Raw genomic sequence first — 25327 nt, forward strand, 5'->3', positions numbered from 1 at the left:
ACTGTTCGATTTTGTGAATTATTTGTAATTGTTAAATATCAGTATCTAATAATAAATAGATTGTGCGTCTATTTATTTTCATAGTTGTTTAAAAAATGAATGGTTTAAAATTTTTAAGTTTTTGTCATGTGTAGCAGTAATTTTCTGTTAATAGAATTTTTAAACAAAATATTTAACTAAAATGCAACTTTTATTAAATTTCGTATTATATGATTTCAACTGCTGTCTATAAGCACTTGTAGAATTGTTTTGCAAATAGTATTAATTGCCATAAACCACAAGTTATAGCTGTGAAGTTTTACCTTTGCCAAAGTTTTTAATTTGTGCTTGAGCTTGAGTTAATTGTTTGTTAAATAACATGAAAAATGTTGTAATGTTTGACTTTAATTCTTATTTTACAATCTGTACACTTCTTAAAAATATTATTAGAAACAAAAATAAAGTTTAGAAAGTTTTTCAAAATGTTAAATTTATGTGAGCACCAAAATTAAAACATCGGCAGTTTTAAGCAAAAAAAAAAAAGAGTTGTTTCTCAGTTTAAATCAATAGTTTGCTTGAAACTGTAGTTTTGTTCATTCAAAGTGTCGACACATCTAAAAATAAGATTAATCACTCGTAATATTTTGTTTTGTACGTTTTAATGTTCCATTTCCGTTGACGTTCGACCAACATCAAATACGTATTATATCTATATATATATATATGCATATTATTACATTAAGTTTTGTTTTGCTTTGTATTTTCAATCTAAACGGTTCTATAAAGGCTTAAATATAACGCTTTTGAGGTGAATTGTGTAAAAACCAAGTGTTCTTAAATACCTAGTCTATAATTCAGCTTCTAATTTTCTTTGAATTCCAGATGTCTGAAACTATATTACTGCATAAAATATTACCCTTAACATCATCTTTAAGTTAATGGTTTAGCATATTGAAACTTAAATCTGCTAGTCCTTAAATTACAGTTTACAATACATACCAATTGTTAACATTTTGTCATCTATTATTTAGCATTTAAATACAATCAGGGTGCCCACTAAACCTGGAATTCTAGAAAAAAAAGGAATTTGAAAATTTAAGCTAAAATTTCATAAAATTTTGGACAAAAATCACTAAAAAACCTGAAATTAAAACAATTTTTACATTTTAAGTATTAAAGTTTTTATTTGGCACAAAAGTTTTTTTAAAAAATGGAAATTTTTTGTCATCATCAAAAATTTTTTCAATTTAAAAACACAATTAAAGTAGCTTTACAGTATCTAAACAATGTATTTAACCACTCAAATCAGTTTTTTTCCCTTAAACTTACCTTTTAACTAAAAATAAACTCAAAAACGTGTACTTTCAAAAACCTGGAAGAGACTTCTAAATAAACAGTGGCCACCCTGTACAGCTCACTTTGAGACACAATAAACAAGTTTGTGACGTTCTAATCACAACCCCTCCAATTATACAGGTACCGGGAGCAATCAAGATTAATAATTTCCTTAACATTATCTTTAAATTACTGGTTCAGCCTAATTCTGTTATCACAACCTAATAGCAATTTGTAATCATATTTATATAAGTATATATGTAATACAATACAGTATGTTTCAACCCCACACAGGTGCCGGGAGCGATCAAGAAGTGCCAGCGGGCGGGGATCACGGTGCGGATGGTGACGGGGGACAACGTGAACACGGCGCGGAGCATCGCGGCAAAGTGCGGGATCATTGAGCCACACAAGGACATGCTCGTGCTCGACGGCAAGGAGTTCAACAGGAGGATCAGAAACAGCAAGGGGGAGGTAAAACTTGGTTGTTTTGTTAGTATATTGAGGTTTATAAGGTTTACATTTAAGTTAGTCTATATCTGGAGGGTCAGGAATAGTAAGGGGGATGTAGGTGGTTTATATAGTAGTTTATGGAGATAGAATTTTGTAGTTAAATTAGTCTATTTTAAGTAAAAAGAAGTAATAGTCAATAGGGGAGGTAAAACTTGGTTGCTTTGTAGTTTTGTTAGTATATGGTAGTTTACATAGTTTATAGTTAAGTTGGTCTATACCTAGAGGGTCAGGAATAGTAATGGATGTCGGTAGTTGTTGGATTGATTTAGTTTAGTTTATAAGCAATGACATTTTCAATTAATGTTAATATATGATCAGGAGGTTGGCGGTTGTTGGATGTTTTTATTTATTTATGTAGTATGTTTAAATTTGAAAGTGTTCAAAAAATTCAATTCTAAGTAAGCTGAGTTACGCTATGTATATCTAACATTTTTGTTTCATTCTTAAAAAAATTTACTCCTACGTTTATTAAAAGTCGAAGTGATGACTCTTCAACAAAGTCTGCCGACAATATACACGTTGAGAGTTACCAGGTAAAAGTAGTTCACAAGTATTTGATTTTTTTTGCAAAAAAGACTTAATGTCAGTTATTAATTTGAAATACTTTCAAGTTCTTAAGCCATAACGTCATGTATAGTTCAACAGATAGCAAAAATTAATTGCAACACGATTTCAAAACACGTTTGCAAAGTTTAATTCTAAAACACATTTAAAAAGTTTCGTGTTTATTAGGTAAAAAAATCTAAAACTAAGTTAGATCAAACGAAATGTAAGTTTAACTGCATCTTAAAGCAGTTGTTAAAAACAACGGCAAATTATTAGTGAGAATTTTATTTACAGTCGTTTTAAAATGTGTACTCTTGCAGAAAAACTAAACATCATCATGAATAGTTGCAGCATGTAAGTTTAAAACTAAGTGTGTCATGCAGCAGCTACATACACACATGTATAAATATATATATAAATTATATAAATATATATAAACATATATATATGTTTATTTATTCATGGTTTTTTAAAAAGTGCTCGACAAGTAAAATTCGAGCTAAATATTTGATTACACAGTAAAAAAATGTTTAGTAAACTAAAGCTTTACTGAGAATTATATGAGAAGTACCTCATATATGAAACAGCTGTATGAAACTGCAGTCTATTATTTAGTTTAATATATATGTACATGAAATTATATTTTAATGTATTATATAAATTGTGTTCAACAGTTTATCATACTAAATTTAATACAAACTTGTAATTCAAAACAACTTACATGTATTGTACACTCCAGAATAGATGTGTGAACAATTGCGCAAGAACAGTATGTTTAAAAACACTTGTAGAATAAACAAACAACATATACTATATACAGCGCACAGCAGCAGAATGTATCGATTTGCGTCAGTTGCGTTCTTACAACGTCTGTTACGTCATAATTGATAAAGTGGCTGAACTTCTTTGTAGCCACTATATTCTTCCTTTTATGTTGATGTTTTGCTGTGTTTTGTGTCAGCGCGCCTGTTATTATTTGTTAAAAAAGTTTGTTTATAAAAATGTGCGTTTGTTTTTTTTTTTGTTCTTTTTAATCTCAATACACCTTTTTTAATTTTAAACAAACCAAACTATTTTAAGTCGCTGAAATAGGAAATGGCATGCTAAAACTAGGTTAAAAAATATTATTTAATCTTTTATTCTACTCATCTGTGGTAAAAAATTTTAGCATGGGTGTTTTATTAGGGCGCACATGTTTAATCTTTTCATTCACCACTTTTGTATTGCCGAATTATTTTTAATGTGGTGAATTATGTGAAAATCTTTTGTAATCCGCGCACAATTGCATTGTTGAGTTGTGGCAATAGCTGAATGGTTTACTTAGCACCGGATTATGACAACTTTTTCAATAAATAAAAGGCCTAACTTGACATTGCTAAGGCATTGTACAGTATAATGAAAATACGGTTTTAGTAAAGTTTTTTTCTCATCTCAAATTCGTTAAAAATACTTAAAACTTTAGTAGAGAAATTTGTACTTTTATTAAACTTTCACCAGTCAGTAATACTTTATACATTGAAATGACACAACATTACCATGTTAAAAAAATGTGTATCACAGAAAGAACAAGGTTAGTATAATAAAACTAAATTAAAACTAACTTAATATATACAACTTTGTATTGATGTGATATGATAATAAAAAATACATCGAATAAAACAAATTGCTCAACAGATCGAGCAACGTCGCATCGACGAGATATGGCCGAGGTTGCGGGTGCTGGCGCGCAGTTCGCCCACCGACAAGCACACTTTAGTGAAAGGTATTATTGACAGCGAGATCAACACCAAGAGAGAAGTGGTGGCAGTGACGGGCGACGGTACCAACGACGGGCCCGCGCTGAAGAAGGCAGATATCGGCTTTGCTATGGTGAGTGCTTTAAATAATGTAAAAGACGAAGACGGTTGTTTAGTTGTGGTGGATTTGTTTAATATTGAGTTGGTTTCTTTCTTAGTGATAAAGTTTGTAAGAGTGGTGTAAGTAAAAAAAAATTAAGTAAGGTATATATGAAAAAATATTTAGTTTTTATTGTTTTACAAAACTACATGTTATTCGGTAGTTTTGAAATAAGCCGTTACAAAAACTTTCAAAGGTATCTGTGTACAGTATAAATATGGCTCATACCACTAAAAGTATAATACTGTTACTTTCCAAAGCCAACTGTTTACTAAACGTCAAAGTAAATTTAATAAAAAAATGCATTAGTTTAGGTAAAAGTATATGTAATTTAGCTATAAATAAGTTAAAAATATTTTTAACTTATTTATAGCTAGTTTACATTTACTTGAATTAATGCATTTTTCTGAAAAAAATTATGGATGTTTTGTAAATAGCAGACTTTGAAAAGTTTTTTTAAGTAGATGTTATGTTTAAGTTGTTGTAGAATAAATGTTTGTTTAAAAAAACAACTGTTTAAAAAACATGTTTAGAATTATGGGTATTTTTAGGTGTTAGATAAAAGCATTTTTGGAACGAATTTGAAAAAGGGTGTTTGATTGACAAACTTAAAACGAAAAACGGGAGATTTTGAAATATTTGCATATCATGGTGTAATTTTTTATATTTTTTTCTGGAAATTTGTTGTTGAAATAAATTTCAAATTCAATTAAAGGGTTTTTCGTACAACAACTAGAAATTTAATATATGCAATAAAAAAACTTAATCTAATATTAACAACCGTATAAAGTTAAATGACAAGTGAAAGGAAATTTTGAAACTTATTAGCATATAAAATGACGTGTTTAGAACTTGAATATTTTGTTATATTACCTAAAAAGTTTATAATAGAAATGTATATTTTTAAAAAATGACAAAAAAAAACTAAAATGATAGTTGGTACTTTGTGTAAGGATGTTTGTAATGTAAGTAAGTTTTCATTTGGTTGTATTTTATTCAAATGCAGCTGAAAATTTTATGTCTCCTCAAAATTGAACTGGTTTAAAAAAGAGCTTGGTTAAAAATCACAGTAAAAATATTTTTTAAACATCGCAATAATTTAGAATATTGCAATTTTTATCCATTTTAGCAGCTAATTTCGAAATAATATAATAGTAATAAACTCTCAATTTGGAAATGTCAGAATCACAAATCCATGCTCCATTGTCAAACGAACACGGAATTTCGCGACAAAGTACACAAAAGTTTTCCACACACAGTGAGTGAGGTGTTACATGTAACTACGCTGCAGTGTTTCACCAGTGAATTATTCATAATGCTGTGTTGAAACGTTGCGAAAAGTTTTGAGAGTTTTTGTACTTCAGCGGGCCTCATTACTTCTAATCACTGCTAATAAGGCTTTTCCTGTTTTGTGAAAAGTTTTAAAATGTTAAGTAATGATCAGAAAATATTAGCGAGTTAGATACTTTTATGATGTTTATATATTTTTATTTTTCAATTAAGCACGTAGGTATTAATTATATTTGTTAATTTTAAGTTTATGCAAAAATTAATCTCAATAGTTGGTTGTGTATATTTTATTTCATGCATTAAATTATAATAATCAGCAAAAACAAACATATGTTAATGAACTCAATATTTATCATAATAATTTACGTCATTAAGTAAACCGTGCAACTAATTGATAAATTTGTTTGTTCTTTTATTTGCTTTTTGATAAGTTGTTTACACACCTAATTTATTTTATTTATAATACAAAGTCTAGTCTGGTATAAACGGGTGCATTTCAAAAAAATTTAGATATTTGCAAAAATTATATTTTTGTATAAAATATAAAATCAGGAAGAGCAAAAATAAATGTATAATAACCATGTGATCAATAAGAAAATAATTGAAAACAAAAATTTTCTAACGGAATATTTTTTTATTAAATTCAACTAAGAAATACATTTTAAAATATCATTTTAAGTTTCAAATTTATTAAAAAAAAAAAAACAATTAAGAGTATATAGAACTAGTAACTCTGCCTACTTAACTTATTAAAAAGTATAAATAAACTTTATCCGCTAATAATAACTCTCAACAGGGAACAGCGGGAACGGATGTTGGTGATAAATTTTAAAGCTAGTTACTTTTATTTTACACTTTTTAAGTAGCTGGGCGAATTCTATAAAAGCTACCTACATAAATGAAGCATAATGTTTCTAATGATAACTGTCAACAGGGAATAGCGGGAACGGACGTGGCGAAGGAAGCGAGCGACATCATTCTGACGGACGACAACTTCTCGTCTATTGTGAAGGCGGTCATGTGGGGCAGGAACGTGTACGACTCCATCTCCAAGTTCCTCCAGTTTCAATTAACCGTCAACGTGGTGGCCGTCACCGTCGCCTTCCTCGGCGCCTGCATCATCAGGGTCGGTTGATCGGAAAAATTTTGGTTTAAAAATAATTTTGTTAAATGTAAATTAAGTATATAAAAATCTATTAAAAATAGTTTTTAAATTATCAAAAAATAGCAAAAAACAACAAAATTACCTTCATAAATTGTCGGTTCGTCAGGGTCGGTTGATCGGAAAAAAATAATTTTTTGATTTGATTTTAATTGAAAGAAATTTTAAAAAGTATAAGTTTATTTTGTAGCATTGTTTTTTACTAAACTAACCAAACTAAAGAACATCAAAAATAGCAAAAAACAATAAAATAAGTTTCATATATTATATAGCAGTTTTAAAATAATTTTTAGACTGAATTAAAGTAATGACCTGGTAAATATCAAATGTTTCAAAGTAAAAAGATTGCAAATTGATAATAGAAAATTTATTTTTTTGTGAAAAAAACATTACTTGATCTAAAGTTCAGCTGATTTTTAGATAAAGTAAACTAAAAAATTTTCCCATTTCCTTGTTTGTTTTTCCACCAAATAACTCAACAAAAACATCAAAAAAAAGTCGTAAATATTAAATTGTTGCAGCAATAGCCGGTTTCTATAAATAGAATTTGTATTTACACAATAATAAAGCACCTACGTCAATTGAAAGCAAATAAACATGAATTCACAATCAATAAGTGATTTCAGCATTTAGGGATTTTTCTAAATACGTTGCACTTTTGTACACTGCGGTATCATTTGAAAAATAAAATTTTAAAAGTTTTGTGCATTGTTTTGTTTAGCATGAGTTATAAAGTAAAATCGATCTATTCACTTTAAATCGACCGTTTATTTGTAGGAGTTTGCTGAAGTTCACATGTTTTATACACTTATACACAGCAAAAATAAAACTTAAATGAGTTTATGTAATAAATTTATTCTTTCAAAAATTTATTTTACAAACTAAGTTTCGGTCAAAGACCTCGTCAGTGCTTAAATAAATCTAAAAAAAGATATGTGACAGTCATGGAAAATAGCATTTAAACAATTAAATTAATGAGTTTATGTAAATGAACTTTAAACTACACGGTACTAAAAAATAGAAATCAAAAATTTTTTTTAACATTAAGGACAATTTTTCTATTTATCTCATCAGATTTTCAGGGCATCTTATCGAATTTTATCTGTTATTTTTGTACAACTTTTCACTGTTTATTTTTATCTATTAAACTTATCAAATTCGGTTCGTTGCGGTCCAAAACTTGTTTGATAAAAGTTTGTTTTTATTAGGTGTAAAGGTTGGAACTTTTATAATTTGTTGATTGGAAAGTTTAAAACTAGCTCAAAATTTAACTTGAACTGTTGTTGTATGACTTAGTTTACAAATGCTACAAATACTATTTATATACTAAATTAAAACATAGATTTATAAAGTCCAAGCCTTCAATTTTACCTTTAAAACATTAGTTTATCTATTTTTTTGTTAATATTATAGTATTAGTAGATTTAAAATGAAAAATTTTATGTCGAACACGTATTTACATACATTTAATTACATAATACAATTTTTTAAATAAGTTTTATTTATTTAGTTTATTCCGCAAAATCCAAATATATTTCACACTATTTTCATTAGTAGATACATAGCAAAAATCTATGTCACTATATAAGTTAAATTTAACATTTGCTTATTGCTATGTATCCACTGATGAAAATAGCTTGAAATATACCTGTATTTTTTCAAAAAAAGTATAACTTATTTATAAAAATTGTACTGTGTAACTAAATGTATGTAAATATATAAGTAAAAAAGTATTTTATTTCTGCAAAACATCTTATACTTTAAATCTATTTTCAATTGAATAATATAAAAAAAATATAACTAAAGTTTTAAAACGAAATTTGATGACCTAGACTTAATAAGTTTATGTTATAAATTATATTGTGTATAATCTATCTATTATATTTATGTTTGATGAAAACAGTGTGAAATATACCTGAATTTTAACTAAATAATAAAAATGATGATCAAAAAATAAATTTATGCGGTTTTTAACACAACTTCAAAAGCCACCAAACCAAACAAAATGACCTAACTAAAGTTAACTGTCAATAAAAGAGTGTCATTAATAAATTATTGACGGTCATTATAAATGCAAGGGGTTCAAAGGATTAAGTGCTTTTTAATGGGAAAGTCTTTATTGTTTTAAATAAATTCAAATGAGCAAATCTTTATTGTTTAAATGAATTCAAATGAACAAGTCTTTGTTGTTTTTAATAAATTTTCAAAGAACACAATGAAAATATTATATTGGAATTAATTTGATTCTGCAGTTAAAAAAGCTTTTTTTATTTTAAATTGATTTAATTGTTTTTTTAAATAGTGCAGAGGTTATTCTTATTTTAGTTTATTTCGAAGTAAACATTTTAAAACTTATTTATTTATATTAAAAACAAAAACAAATAAATCAATCTAACTTTCACCTACATCAGCAAATGTGTCGAAAGCATTAGAAGTTGTTTATATCCTTTAAAAACAAAAAAGACTATATATAAGTGAATATTTTTCTTCAATCTTGATGTGTTTTATAATATATAATATCTTATAACTAAATATTAATTAAGCATCAAAAAAACTTTTTAAACTTTCAAACAAAACCGTGAAAAATCGAAATGAATTACAAAAATAAATAAACAGTTTACAAAGAAAGCAAAACGACAAACACAATTAAAAAAGCAATTTGTTTGTTTATTTTAAGTTATGAGTTTTTAGAATGTATACAAGTAAATTTAAACTTAAATAGTTAAAATTATTAAATAAATTCACCGCTTTTGTCCACTAAAAGTAAATTAGTTATGGTAGTGTAGAATTTTTTACAAATTCTGTCAAAATAAACAAACCACCACTCTTAAGGACAGTCCACTGTAATTAGTTATAATTTAAAAACATATAAGTATAAATTATTTGATATTTTAACATTTCAGGAGTTTTTATCATAAAGGTATGTAAAGATATTAAATCTACAACAAGTTCATCCAAATTGCCCAACCAATCTCTGACAGGACAGATTGCTTATGATAAGTTCAAAAATGATATTTTATACATGTTGGCTCAACAGGACAGTCCACTGAAAGCGGTCCAGATGTTGTGGGTGAACCTGATCATGGACACCTTCGCCTCCCTCGCCCTGGCAACCGAGCAGCCCACCGAGGAGCTGTTGCTAAGGAAACCGTACGGGAGGAACAAGGCGTTGATAAGCAGGACCATGGCCAAGAACATACTGGGTCACGCTGTGTACCAACTGATTGTCATATTCGTCCTTCTGTTTGCTGGTTTGTTTTTTATTTTGATTGTTATTTAAATAACTCTTTTGATTTAACATTCTACTTTAATATTCTTTTAATTAAGATAGTTACAATTTGTAAAAAGTATCATCAAAAACGATTTTTTAATAGTTACTATTTATTTAGTTAATTAATTACAGTGCATAAAAATATCATGGGAAATAATATAGTAGTTTATGTTGTGTTTCTGCAAGTATTGAATTAATTAAAACAGTAAACAATGTTGTTTTGAAGATTTTTATTTGTTTGTTTTCAAAACAGGAAACAAAAACTTAATCAGATCAACTTTGATAATAGTGTTATGTTAGAGCACAAAAAAAAAGTTTTTCAGTTGAATCCAACGTAGAATTTTACGTTTTACTTGTATTTTTAATAAAACTGAAGTTTGATAGATTGGAAAATACACATGCATTGTATAACAATTGCACATCCAACAATTTTTTTTTAATTGACAACTTTATTTAGCTGATAGTTTTATTAAAACAAGCAATTATAAGCACGGCTTTTACTTAGCATCGATTTTATTTTTACCTTAAGTGAATTTACTGAAAATCCTTTCAAAGAAAAATATTTCGAATGTTAACCAAGTTTCATGCAAGTAAAAAAAATGAAGATAAAAAAAACTGCGGCTGCAGTCATAATAAGAAGAAAAATAAAAAGTTTCCAATCTCGGGCATGCGAAAACTTTGAAACTTTTATTTTAATTAGCGTGTTTCAGAGGAAAACGCGAAAAGGGGAAAAATTACAGCGCGGCTCTGAGAGGGTGGTCGATAAAAACAAAATGCAAAAGTTCAATTCCATTTACCTGTGTGCGCGCACAAAGTTTTTATCGAAAAGTCGGAAGGTTTATGGAAAAAGTTATGAAAGCTTTTTTCGCTCTAATGTGTGGAAAACAACGCAGTGAGATTCGAGTTTTGCGAAGTTTTGAAACTGAAAGGTTGTACGGATCAACTGCTATCTGAGGTCGCTTTTGTTCTTTTCATTTTTCACAGTCGGCATTTACTTTTTGAATTGTTGTGAATTTTTTAGTGTTGTAAGAAATTTAAGTGTTTTATAACCGAAACGGTTTGTTGCTTTTTTTTTTGAAAATCATTGGAGTAAATTTACTAAAAGGAAATTTAGCATCAATTAAAGCCACGACTTGCTTAATTTATTTTGTACAAAGTCATAAAAGTAGGTACTGCTTTAAACTAAGATTTAAAAACAAGTTTTGTTTGTTTCTTGGTCATATATCTGATCAAAAGTTGTTTATATGCCCCGTATAACTTAATAATTCAAACTATTAAGTTTTTTCTTTTAATATCAATACAAGTATATATATATATATACCTTTTCTACTTTCAGTGTTTCCAGTTATACACAGTAACACTGTAATTACATTTGAGTCGCTTTTAAAAGCCCGAAAGTTGATTTGTAAGCAAACAGACACGTACCCGCCCCATATGGCTTTATATTTAATATAAATCAATATTGCCTGAAACAAAAAGCGCTAAAATAGGAAAAAGTTTTCACAGTTGCAGTTTATAAGTAAAGTTTACGGCGAAACTGGTTTTTGGCCATTTAACCGTGTTTAATGTAGCTTTTCATTCTCCGTTTAGTGGCAAAACTTTAAATGTAACTCTGATCGCAGGTTGAATAATTTGTTGCTTTGTTGTAAATAAATAATTAAATAAAACAAACTTGTGATTACATTTAGCACCGAGATGATTTTTTTTCTTTTGAAAATACTTATTTATTGACTAAAGTGTTTTGATGTGAATTTATCAAATGTATTTTGTTTGTTTCCGCATAGTTTAAAAGTTTGTTATTTGAATGTAAACTCAAGTTACACCTTTTTGTTTTATATAAATTGTTTCAAAACTTTCATATTCGTGGTGCAATATCTAATGTTTGGTGTGACATTAAATGCGACATTTCAACTGTAAACAAAAGTTCTTTGACAGTTTTCCAAGTTATTTTATCTTGTTCGTACTAGAAACTGCAGTTTTTTGTTAAATGCAAAATATAACCAAGCAGTTTAATGACTATTTTATGAAGCTGTTGTTTTTTTTAATGTCTGATAAGTTATATTTTTTCTAAGTTTAGCAAAGTGTATCTTTTATCTATGTTAAAAACAATTGTTAAGTTTGTTTGTATCTGTTTTGAGACACTAACAGCAATTTCACAATGAAAAAAAAATCAAACAAAACTGTTTCCAACGTTTTTAAATTTAAAAGTTGAAACTTCAAGCGGTATTACCGAGTTTAGCTGGGATTTCACCACGCTTACCATGAAATATTAATTAGTTGTCAAAAAACTTTTTAAGAACTTTACAAAAACCCGCAGCTTTCTCATGCCGATTTGCAAAATTTAAACTCTGCTCATATTTGTTTTAAATCATCGTTTTTCCAAACAAGTTTCTTGCTTATCTTTCAAACTGACTTTTCCGAAAACTTTCAGTTGATAATTTTTATTGATTTGCCGCTAAAGCATTGTGACGCGACAGATAATCCGCGATGGCCACTTAAACTCGTCGTCCGAAAACACCAAGTTTTCATTTTCGCTTTGAACGTCAGCTAACTTTGAATTGGTTGTCAAAAGTGACAAATTTGTAGTTGTTAAAACAAAATTTTAGTTTGTGTTGATTTTTTCTTTCTATATTTGTTTGAAGTCTCAAGTTTGTTGATTATTAACGTTATTTATGGGATGCAAAAATTTTCCTCCAAAAGCTAGTATATATCTCTAATAATAAGTTGCTATAACTCACCAAATTGTATTTAAAAACCAGAGGTTTTTGGTTGCTGTAAAAAGCTGAAATCGAAAATTCGACAGAGAAATAAAAAATATTCCATAAATTCACGTATTCGAGCAAAAATTTAATTTGAAGAAAATCATGAAAACTCAACTTTTACAGCCACCGCAAAGTGGTGAAACAAAAAGTTTCCAAATATTTTCAACATATGCTGCGAGTTTATTGATTTTACCGTGGCATTTGCGTCGCTACGGTTTCATATGAAGTTTTATGAATACTGGAGAAAACGTGAAACAACGTTACTTTGTGTTAGAAGGTACGTTGCAACGCTGTAAACATCTGGGAATTTGCAAGAATCTAATCTTCCGAATCATCAGAAAAAGCTAATATCAAAGAATATAAAAAAGTACTTTTGGATGTGTAATTGAAGCAGAAATGTAAAAACTGTTTTAATTACGAATGTAGTTTTACTGAAGTGAGGAAAAATCTTACAAATTAAAGTTAAAGAAGTCAATCTTTTTCAACATAAATTTTTCTTGTTCAAAAAAATTTGACCAGGCTACGTTTTTGTGCGTCGTACCGAATTGTCCTGCATAAAAGAAAGAAAAGCCCAAATTTGTTTGTTTCGTCATTTCAATTTATGACGTCACAGCAGCGTACGCAAAAGCTGGTGCTTTGTGACGTCATAATTCGACGCATCCTTGGGATCGGCTTTTTTCAAAGTTCAAACGGAAATTTTCTGTATCGTAAACAAGCACACAAATGTTAAGTCTCACTGTGAATGCCACTTTTTGTTTTCTTATTTACTAAAAAATTAGCGCGTGAAAGTTCAATGTTAAAAGCTTAAATAGCTGTGAATCGGCTGTTTGGTGGCCAGACACCTGATTACAAATATAAACGTCATTCAAGATGTAACCTACAAAAACGATTGATGATGATCAAAATTTGAATGCAGAAAACCACTTGATATTTTTTATTTGCAGCCCTTTCTATGATTTTTTTGCAGGAAAGATAAGTATTTGATGCTTTCAACATTTTGTAGTGATTCAGGACGCATGGTTATAACCGAATTTTCAATTGAAACAATAAAACTGAGATAAATATATTTTTTACATAAAACAACAGGAAAATGTGTTCGAGAATTTTTATGCGTTGCGCCATGCAATAATCTCATCAATGTTTTTACGTTGCATTGATTTTCCGACTACACTGCGTATGAAGCAAAACACAAAAAGTTACTTTATTCAGCCTTTTTTGAAATAAAAAACGAATTTCTTTTGATGTTTTTACTGAGGCCAGTAATGTTTTTAAAAGTAAGTGAAATTGTTATGTAAGTTTCGTTTAAATATACTCTCAACTCATTCGCTTGTGTTGGTTTGTAGTTGATCGTTGAACAGAATTAAACTACGAATTTTATTCGAATTTTGATAAAAACAAATAAAAACCAATTTTGCCGTCAGTAACTTTTCAGCTATTTTTGTTTTTGAGGTTATTTTTAATGCGAACCTGCGCAGCACAGTAGGATGTTGTTCATTTTTAGTAACATTTCTTCTAAAAATACTTTTAATGCCATTAAAAATCGAATTAACGACGGTGAATGCGCATGTTCAGAATAAAACAGTTCCATTCTAAATGCCAATCGTTGAATCGCCTAATTTTATTTAAATAACAAAAATAATTTTTTGGCAGCTTTTTTTTAAGTTGCAATTAAAGTTAAACAATTTATTTTTTTTGTACTGTTTATAGTCATTAACTTGTACTCGGTTTTTAACTTTGGGCTTCTGTTAAAAAAGTAACAAAAAACCTGCTGCTTATATTTTTAGCCATGTAAATATTTTAAACCAAACAAATGAATTTTTTCTTATTTTTTATCATTTATTTAACCTAACATCTGCACTTAATTACTGAGTGTCAGTGCGTATATTCTTGAATGATTGTTAAATATATTCTTGAATAATTATAAAATTTATTCTTTTATAATTATAAAATGTATTTTTGAATATTTATAAAATAAATTCTTGAATAATTATGAAATATATTTTTGAATAATTATAAAATGTATTCTTGAATAATTATAAGATGTATTCTTAGATAATTATAAAATGTATTCTTGAATAACTATAAAATGTATTCTTGGGTAATTGTAAAATGTATTCTTGGATAATTATCTCCTCTCAAAGCGCGTCATCAAGCCGCAGTTGATCAAATTCTGCCCGCGAATAATTGCACAAGTATCGATCCATTTTTATTGCCCTCTCTGTGTTTCAGCGTTCCAATTTTTCTCGAACACGCAAATTAATTTTTAATTGGATTCTGTGCTGCAATTTTTTTTCATGTCCAAGAAAATTTGCATGGACTTGATTAACTGGAAGTCTTGCAAAATTTGATGTAATACTTCTAGTTGAAATTAATTTGCTAAGAAGTTGTCTTTGCATTTTGTTGAATTAAACAATTGTTTTATGAACTCATTCGAGATAATTTCGTTCGAGCTATTTTTCCATTTGTTTGTAAAAAAGATAAAAGTTATAATAAAATTGTATAAATAAAATTTAAATCACTGACTGAAACCCTTTAATTTTAGTTTAGGAAACATTTTTTGACCAAGACAAAATTTAATCTGTTACACACTATTTAGTCTTTCTAGCTTATATTTTCTTGGAAATTTTTCTTTAAAGTGAGAAAGTTTTTCATACATTAGAAACTTTTATGAGCTTTAACAAAAGTATTAAGTAGCTTTGAATAAAAAATAATTCCAAGACACATGCGCATAATTTACGTCATCATATTTGTTATAAACATAACAGAATATTGAGCCTAGTTTAAAAAATACTTACCTTTCAACAATATAGATGGATATAGATGTTAAGTTGAGCGATTATAGTTTAGCAAATTATTTTAAAAAGTTAGAAGTAATTTTTGATAACTAATATATTGAGAAATTGTTTGATATAGACAACGTTAAAACTCTAAATTTGTAAATTTGGTTTAAATCATCAATTGGTGAAAAGTTAACTGATATAGTTTTAGCTTATAACACGATTTTACTTTAGGACATATTTTATGTGTTGTATACAGGCTTGCCTTTCTAACTCATAGTAATTTAAGTTCTGAGCAATTTTATAATTGATTGAATTTCAAAACATTTTTACAATTGTGAACAATTTGTATATACATATATATATATGATATTAAAGCTATGAAGCAAAACATAATTTACCAACACTTAAGGTTTTACCGGTTCTAATTATGTTATAAAACAAAATATGTTTGATCAAGTAAATTATGTTTAAACAACTATACATATTTATATACAAGATTAATTATTCAAGATTTTTATTTGCAAAACTAAGTTTCACCCTTTAAGGGATATTCAGTTACAATTTAAATCTTATTCAAATAGGCCAAATTGTAACTGATCATTCTTTAAAAGGTCAAACTCAGTTTTGCAAGTAAAAATCTTGAATAACTTATCTTGTATATTTGTCCTCTTATTTTTAAATAGTTAGAGAACTGTTTTTGTTAAATTTAGAACCTCAAATATAAGTCTACACATATTTATATCTTCAACAAAATACAGGTGAGAAGCTGTTCGATATAGACAACGGCAGGGGGCTTACCCTTCACGCCGCCCCCACCCAGCACTTCACCATCATCTTCAACACGTTCGTCATGATGCAGATATTCAACGAGATCAACGCCAGGAAGATACACGGCGAGAGGGACGTTTTCGGCGGCATCTGGACCAACCCCGTCTTCTGCTCCATACTGGTCGGAACTTTCGTTGCTCAGGTATAACATATATATATTAGTATATATTTTTCTTTTAAATTATTAGTTTGTAAACTTTTTTTTTTCATAACTATATTCAGGGTTTCCACTTTACCTGGAAACTTGGAATTTGAAAGTTTAGGCAAAAAAAAAACCTGGAAAGATGAGAAATTTTGAAATAAAAACTGGAATTTTGAACAAAATTTGCTAAAAAACCTGGAGAAACCTGGAATTAGAAACAGTTTTTACATGTAAAGTAGAAAAATTTTGATTTGACACAAAAAAATCTATCATATAGATTAAAAAATTTTGTTATCATCAAATTTTATTCTATTAAAAAACACATATAAAGTATCTTTTAAATGTTTTTATACTATTTAACACAGTCTTTTACCTTAAAATTAACTTTAAACTAAAAATAGACCCAAAAACATGTACTTTCAAAAACCTGGAAGAGAATTATCAAAAAAGATTGGCAACCCTGGTGAGTTTCACCGGATTTCAAAAAGTTGGGTTTCTTCTTAGGTCATTAAAAGTTGTTGGAAGTTTTAAAATAAAACTTTCATTTTTGAAAATCTTAGTACAACTCTATATTTGTTCTCCACACAGGATAAAACCTGAATGTTTTAAAGTCTTAACTCTATATTTGTTCTCCACACAGGTGCTGATAGTGCAGTTCGGAGGAGTTGCTTTCACCACAACCCCGTTGACTTTATCGCAGTGGCTGTGGTGCATTTTCCTCGGCATGATGGAATTGCTGTGGGGTCAGCTCGTTTCATCCATCCCCAACTCTGTCGTTCCCAAGAACCTTGTTAGTGGCAATTTTATTAAACTTAAATTGGTTTCGACATTTAAAAAGTTAAACAAAATAATTTTTATTATAAAAACAATTCAACTGTGTCTTGGACCGATTTCGGAAATATTTTTTTTTACGTTTACCTGCATCAACTTATTAAGTTTTGTTAACTAAGGTATTTGTAAAAGTGTCATACAAATTTAAACTTAGTAGCCGAATTCATTGTTCCAAAAACCTTCCACCGATTAAGTTTATTTTTAGTCGTTTTAAGTGTTTTTATATTTTTTAGTAAGTTTTAAACTATTGAGTGCAGTACACTAAGATTAAAATAATAAATTTGTACAAGTGTCGAACAAGGTTGAGCGTAATTCCCAAACAAGATTCCACCACGTCCGTTGTAAGTTACCGAAAGTTGTTTTTACTTCATTGCTAATGTCAAACGGAGGCTTCAAAATTTACCCTGCGTATTAGATAGCTTTTTCTGTTTTTTGTTTTGATAGTTTTATTGAGTATTGCAAATTTTTTTTTTATAAACTCAATTGTATCAATACATCTTGTATTCTGTCAACAAAGCAAAAAGTAAAATTTTTTACCTAAAAAAAGTTTTCATTGTAATGCAAACAAATAAACTTAAGACTTACTTATAATAGGGATGTAATTTAAAAGTAAAATAATCAACAGTTTATATCTTGTATTCTGTCAACAAAGCAAAAAGTAAAATTTTTAATCTAAATGAAGATTTTATTGATGCAAAAAACGAACTTAAGACTTACTCATGATGGGAATGTAAAAAATATTTAAAATTTCGTCAACAGTTCAAGAAGAAGAAAGACGACTCGTCATCGTCGGACGACGGCCTCAACGAGCCGGCTCACGACTTCACGGAGGACTCCATCAGGAGGGGACAGATTCTGTGGTTCCGCGGCCTCAACAGGATACAGCAGCAGGTATGGCGTCATAATTGTCGTGTTGTTGTGGAAGTTTTGCGTCAACTGGTGTGAGGCTACCATGTTACAAGAAATCTTATTTTCAACTCTATGCTATCTATGAAAATTCAAAAAAAAAATTTTTTTTTTGTTTTTTAAGTTTAGGTAGTGTAACTAAATAACTTCTTTTTATTTTATTTAGCTTCTTTTATTTAGCCTTCCACCAGTTGATGCGTTGTTTTAAAATAAAATATAAATTTTAAACAAAGTCGCTTCTAGTTACGTCATAGTTTCGTGACGTCATCAAAAAATTGAATTTTGATGACAAGTCTGTGAGAAAATCAGCCTTTGTAGATTCTCCTATCTTTTGTAAAACTTCTTATAGTCTGTCCTCTTCGAACGTTTTGTCCTTAGATCATGTGTACAGCTTAGCTTTACTTTGTTAAATTTATTTGTTAAGAGTATTTCTTTTTAATTTTTTATATAAATGTTTTATATATAAAGAAAAACTTTAAAAAAATGAACATAAAAAATAGTTTAAATAAATATTCTCTTTTATTTTAATTACAAACTAAAATTGAATATATTTCTAGTTTAGTTTTAGTGTGTAAGTCTTTATAAAATTTAAGCAAAAATAAATGATAGCTGGTTTTAATACTATTTTCGTTTGAAAATTTGTAAAAACTAGCTAGTTTCAACTAAAACATTTTTATATAAACGCGCTAACTCTAAACAAAAAAATGATAATTCTAAACATCTAAGTAAAATTTTGTATACATTCATTAAAACAAACGTCATTTAGTTTATTTTATTTTTTTTTTGTGTCAATAATAATTTTTCTGTAAAACATTTTTTTTGACAAAAAGTTTACAAATCTAATTACAAACAGTAGCATTTCCGACAGGGCCGTCTAAAATTAAGATAAAATTACAAGATTAAAAGAATAGAGATTTGCCCGTCATATATCAAATTGCGTCATTCACCCACTAATCAGACAGGATTAGACACTCACGAAATTCTATATTTGCAAGTTTTTCAACATTGATATCAAAATACCTCAGTATTAGAATAACTTCTCAGTTGACTAGTCTAATTTTAGTATTGTTTTAAAACTTTTCAAACTGTTAAAAAAGTTTAAGATTAAAATTTAAAAGTTGTAATCTTATTTAAAGTGCGCACATTTGTTTTATTCAACTCTGTTTGTTCAAAAAAATTGAGTTTTACTTAAACTGTCCTACAGTTTGTTTAGTTAATTTTTTTTTTCATAATCAATCAACTATGTGTTTGACAAAAGCTTTTCAGATTTACTTTAAATATGATCAATTTTGAAAAGTTTTTAAATATTTATAAAGGTGAACTTTACTAAGGTTGCAATTGCATATAGCCGAAATACAGTTTATTTGAATAACTTGTGTAAGACAACCAAGGAAGATTTTGTTGTTATATTAATTATTCCTCTACTAAAAAAGCTTTATAATTGCAATTTCGCGGAAATTGTTTGTTTTAGTTTAAACTTCTTTGTTCTCAGAGTTCAATGAACTTTTTAATGTTTGACAAGATGTTGAGAATAAGTTTATAATTTTAATATGTAGTAATTAACATATTTATAGTTTTTAAAGTTTTTAAAATTTTATTTTCTTTTATAAACAGTTTACCAACCAGACAAGTGTTAGAGTGCTTTATACAGTTGAGCAATGATGTAATAATATTCAGTCAGTATATATCTTAATGATTAATATTTTGTCTTTAAAAACATTTTATACTTTATTGAAAAGTATTGGCTAAATATTGCTATTGTGATGGAATTTCTTTTCAATTTTACATATCTGATTTTTTTCGCATTACTTTATCTATCACTCTTTTACACTTACATTCATCTTTTCTGTTCTCCTACTTCTTATTATTTTCTTACTTGCAACAGATAAATGTAGTGGAAGCTTTCAAGCACACGTCTGAAATCAGATCCGGAACTTTGAAGAAGAACACCTCAGATGTAATATATTTCTATCTGTTTGTTGTTTTGCCTGGGTGTCTCTATGTGTCTCATGTGTGTGTCATTTTTATTGTCATTTCGGAATCTGATTAGAAACAAATTTTTTTGGTTCTAGTTTTGTCAATTGACACTTTTTCTTAGGGTTGTAAACTTTTTTTCCATTGCTGAAAATTTGGGGTGGTCACAGGCTTAAATGTATGTTGCAAAGGGAACTTTTTAGACCATGTAACTAAATAAATACTTGAAGCAATTTGCTTTATAAAAATAATCAACAAAAGTAAAGTCAGTTTTGACTACGTTGCTTAGATATAAAAGATTAAAGACAAAAATGATTACAATAAATAAACTGAAAGTATGTTAGTGTTTATTTATAAAAAATAAATACTATGTTAAAGAGTCAATTCCACAATACTCAAAAATTTGAAAACTGGTTTTTGTTCAGATTCCTCCTTTCATGTTATCTTTCTTGTAGCTCGTTTGTTCAAAGTACTAACCGCATCTTTGTGTTTGATTTATCAACAAACTAACAAATTGTGTGTTTCATATTAATAACTTCCTTCTAAATTTAATGCTAACATGTAGTTTAGGCTATGAATTATAAATAAAATGGTAGGTTTATTTTAATCAATTTAATTTTCTTTTTTATTACGTGTTTTTATATGACTTGTTGTTGTTTTTTAAAGCAAGCTAAGTTTGCTTATACTCAAACTTGATGTATAAAATTTCTTTATTGTAAGATGGTATTAAAAGTGCATAACAGTGTATTAGTATTTAAAATATTACACTGTGAATATTTTAACTTTTTCTTCGAAGCTTGAGGAATTTTTCACTTAGGGTTTCAAAGAGAAGTTAGAAAATAGTAAGAAGTTTATACATAGATTTCATACCATAATAGTCAAATAAGTTAAGTTTTATTAATAACAATTTGTTCTATTTTACTATGTGTGTTCTTTACAAAATTTTTTTTTTTTACTCTTAAAATTCTGTTATGAGTTTTTATCATTTCTTGTTCTTTATAGTTTACTTTATAATGGGTTAAAAAAATTCTAATTAACAGTTTTTAAATGAAATAAAAATAATATATTTTTAAAGTCTATTTGTTGTGTGTTTTGATTTTACTCTGATGGCTTTTTAGTTCTCTTATAAATTTCCTAGCTTTATATTTCAGCAAGTGGTGCTTAGAGTTCAACTGTTGATGTTTTATATTTTTAATAAAAAATTGTTGTGATGCTTTTCGAGTCTACTTTCTCTCCTACTTTCAATAAGAGTTTCTTTCAATACACTTTTAAATTTTGTGTTACTGCTTTTTAGATAGAATTTTTCACAACCTGAAATGTTACACTGTTTCTTTGTACTTTTAGCACTTTTTAAGTTTTAAAACTTTTCTTCAACTGTTTTCATGTGAGGATTGTTCGTTTTTCTTGTGACTTGACTTTTCGAATTGTCATGATTCTAAATAATTCACTTTGAGTTTGCTTTTTCATACCTTTTAACACTCTCTGTGCTTGAAACTTGAGTTTTACAACTATCAATTACTTTTTAGTGAAACTTCAAAGGTATCACACTACAATTGGTTGCAAACTCATTATTTTTTTTAACTTTCTTTATATTATATTTATTTTTCCTCTGAAGACTTTACTGCCAGAGATTTTTACAACTTGTTCAATATTTTCGCCAAGCTTGTTTTCATTCACACAGCTTTCTATTCATCCTTATAATTTCTTCTCTTAGTTGTCTCCCCGTAGGTTTCGCACCACAACTGGTTGCAACTCCAGCAATTAATAACACCAGACGTAACACCGCAGCCATCTCCACAAGGAAGTCCTCAACACGTCAGAAAATTCAAAAACCTCCGACAGCAATCTTGAAGTTTCTTTACTTTTTAATCTTGAACTATTTTATATCTTTTCCTGCTTTCTTTTTATTTTTTATTATGAAGTGAAAAAAAATTCTGGTTTTAACTTTTTTATGCTACACTTTTTTTAAATATTAATTTAAAACTATCTCTTAATTTTTTCTTCTTATGTTTTTTTTTAACTGACTATAATATATTATGTAATATTAAGTGAAAATTACTCAGGGGAGTTACATAATTAAATTTGATAACTAATATTTATAAATTGCAGCTGTTATTAAGTTATTGTTTTTACTAAAAATGTTGTTTAAGTCATTAAACTTGTTACATAAGGTCACAGTCTTATAAAAATAGTTAGACATTTATAAAAGGTAAAAAGAAACTAAAAATTTAATAATTTGTGTACAGCTTTTTATTTTTTACTGTAAAACTTACAGTAACACCAAAGTTAACTAATGTAAAGTTCTAACACTTATTGTTGTAATAATTGTATAAGTTTGTTGTTGTAAGTAGTTTACAAAATAAAATAATTTGGGCAAATCTAAGCTTTAAAAAGCAGCTTAGCGAATTAGAGAAAAAAAAATCTAAAAAATCTTAACCTAACAACAGTTTTTCTTTTGATTTCAAAGTTTACAGCCGCCCATATAAATGTGTATATAAGTTAAAGTATTTAGACTTGAAAAAATAAAAAAACTCTAATGTGCACAAAACTGTAATAAAATTAATTACATTTAGATATAAAAACTTTGCAATTATAATTTCTCTAATAATCAAATTAATTAAAATATTAATTCCAACAGATCCGAGTGGTCAACGCGTTCAGATCGTCGCTGTACGAGATGTCTTCGAACCGCAACAAGTCCACCGTCAACAACATCCACCGCTTCCAACCCCAAAAGTCCGGCCCCCTCGACGACGACGACGAAATCGTCACGAACAACAAGCAGTGACGTCACAATTAACACAACTTGGGAGGACTTTGAAGTTTTTTGAAGATTTTTCGAAGAATTTTGGCGTTTCAAATGTGTTGGCGGGCGTTTTGTGTTTCCGGCGCGAAAAAATATAAATTCAAAGTATTGGGATGGTAAATTGTTTTAAAAAAGTGAAATTTCTTATATTTGTTTAGTTAAATTACAAAGTCACCCCTTCTTATGAAACTATAGAATCATCAATTTTTAGTCCCATTTTAAGTAAAAGAAATATTGTGCCATTTTATTAGGTTACACAATTTTATACATAGTTTAAAAATAGATTTACTCTCAATGTTACCACTTATACAGCTTTTTTGACTCAAGTTTTATTTTATTGATGCGCAGTTTTTTATTTTTGTCTACAAAGATGCTTTTCGGAAAAACAGCTTGAATTTTGTCCAAAACCTCAAAAATTTTCGTTGTTTTTTCGACAGAGTGTTTTATTTAACTTTTTATTGTTGAGATTTTTTAAGTGTGCTATTTCATTTTCGAGTGTTTAATTTTTTCTTCTAATTCACCAGCTTTAACGACTTTCAAGCTCACAAAAACAAAATACACTTTCTTGACGCACAATCTTTTCAATGTTACACTTTCATTCTATTTCAGCTACAAATATATTAAAACTTCAGTACATTAGATAAAAACCTTTGTAATTAAAAATTTAGTCTTAAATTGACCCCAAAATAACTCCAACTTTTCGCTTATTTTCGTCGCTACAGAAAAATTGAATGAAAAAAAACACCGTCAATTCATAATGCAGTTTTTGTGAAGCACTATTAATTTTTCATGTCACTTCTTATATATTTATGTTCACCATTTACTGAGCTGTGTTACGTCACAATTTAACTTCCACAAAGCACGAATAACAATGAACTCCAAAATTCGAAATACTATAGGGGGCTATACGAACCATTATGCATATTTTTCTAACTTCTTTTCTCTTCTGCATACATAACTAAGGTATATCTAACTCTACTACTATATATATATATTATAAGTTATTTTTTGTATTTGTTCTATTTTGTTTTAAATTGTTCAAAGTTTATTTTTAAGAGTTCTTTTTGCCTACCACTAAAAGCGTTTTTTTTTACAATTTTTTGATTTAATTGACCTCTGCATAAAGCATGTAAGGAACTTTAGAAGATTTATTTAGTTTAGTTCATAAATAAAATAAAAAAAGCATGTTGTTTTTGTTTTTATTCATTTTAACTTTGACCTTTTTAAATTTTTAATTCGTAAGAATAAATTTTTGACCCGTTTGGTAAAAAAGTGTGTATCTTATTTTAACTGTAAGTTTACAAAGTTATTTTTATCATTAAAGTACTTATGTGTATTCAAGTTAAACTGACTAACTTGAATATTATATAAGTAAATTATTTATTAACTTGTGCAATTTATGTATCTTTTACTTCATAAAGTGTTCTTAAAGTATTTGGACATAGATGTTTTAACTAAATTTAGATGAGTTGTAAAAAATAATTCCCATTTAAAATGTAGTATGTTTTGCATTTAAATGTATATAAAATTATAAAACTTTCACAAGATTAGCTTTACTAGCAAAAACTAAAAGTATTTATTAAACTTTAACAGTACTACAGTAATTAACTGTAAAAAAGTTAAAAAAATGATTCATTTTTGTGTTCCTATCACCTTAAGCATGATAAGAAATATATTTTGCCAAGACATCAAATCATTCAGAAACTTCTTCAACCTTTTCATTCTAGTAATACGTGAACTAGTACTTACGGGTTAGATAGATGGAGATGTGTATTGTTTATAGAAGATTAAATTAGTATACAAATCAAAAGACTCATTGTTTTTATTTACAAATTGAAAACAAACATAAATGATCACAAATATACAGTTCGATAACAAATAAGCACACAATTGAACCTTAAGATAACGAACAGGCTACATCTTAAAAACAAACGTTTGAAATATTTAAGTTAAAAAACTTTAACCTAAATGCCAATGTTTTCAAAACGTCGTCCGTTTTATATAAAAAGCAAAGAACATTTATTTTTTATTACGTACAGACTTAAATAATATTTTAACATTAATTTATATCCGTTTACGAAACTTTAAAGCAGAGATGTTAAATCGCAGAGCACAAAATCCCCGCAGTAGAATAAAAAAATAAAATCCCCGGCAATAGAATTAAAATTTCTTATGAAAGAAAAAGCTGTATTTTACAAGTTGAGAACATAAAAGTTTCATATATTCAATTACACCAACATATTTAAAACCATATTGTTTTTATAAATATGAATGCCTTAAATGTAAGTTTATGTTTTTTATTTTCC

The 25327-nt window shown here is 27.9% G+C and overlaps 1 protein-coding gene across 1 annotated transcript in view; it reads left to right on the top strand.

The window, feature by feature from the left end:
• The window catches only part of LOC145838684 (plasma membrane calcium-transporting ATPase 2-like), a 57508-nt gene extending 33222 nt beyond the window's left edge, over positions 1 to 24286 (top strand). The window contains exons 13-21 of the mRNA XM_082946312.1: positions 1609 to 1788; positions 4048 to 4242; positions 6494 to 6685; positions 9759 to 9972; positions 16293 to 16504; positions 17145 to 17294; positions 18095 to 18226; positions 20127 to 20198; positions 22854 to 24286. Coding sequence (XP_082802438.1) covers positions 1609 to 1788; positions 4048 to 4242; positions 6494 to 6685; positions 9759 to 9972; positions 16293 to 16504; positions 17145 to 17294; positions 18095 to 18226; positions 20127 to 20198; positions 22854 to 23003 — 1497 coding nt within the window. The 3' untranslated portion in view covers positions 23004 to 24286. The remainder of the gene's footprint in view (positions 1 to 1608; positions 1789 to 4047; positions 4243 to 6493; positions 6686 to 9758; positions 9973 to 16292; positions 16505 to 17144; positions 17295 to 18094; positions 18227 to 20126; positions 20199 to 22853) is intronic.
• Positions 24287 to 25327: the final 1041 nt, after the last annotated feature.

This window comes from Thalia democratica, chromosome 6 (genome assembly GCF_965202585.1).
Source record: "Thalia democratica chromosome 6, ktThaDemo2.hap1.1, whole genome shotgun sequence".
In the NCBI taxonomy this organism is placed as follows: domain Eukaryota; kingdom Metazoa; phylum Chordata; class Thaliacea; order Salpida; family Salpidae; genus Thalia; species Thalia democratica.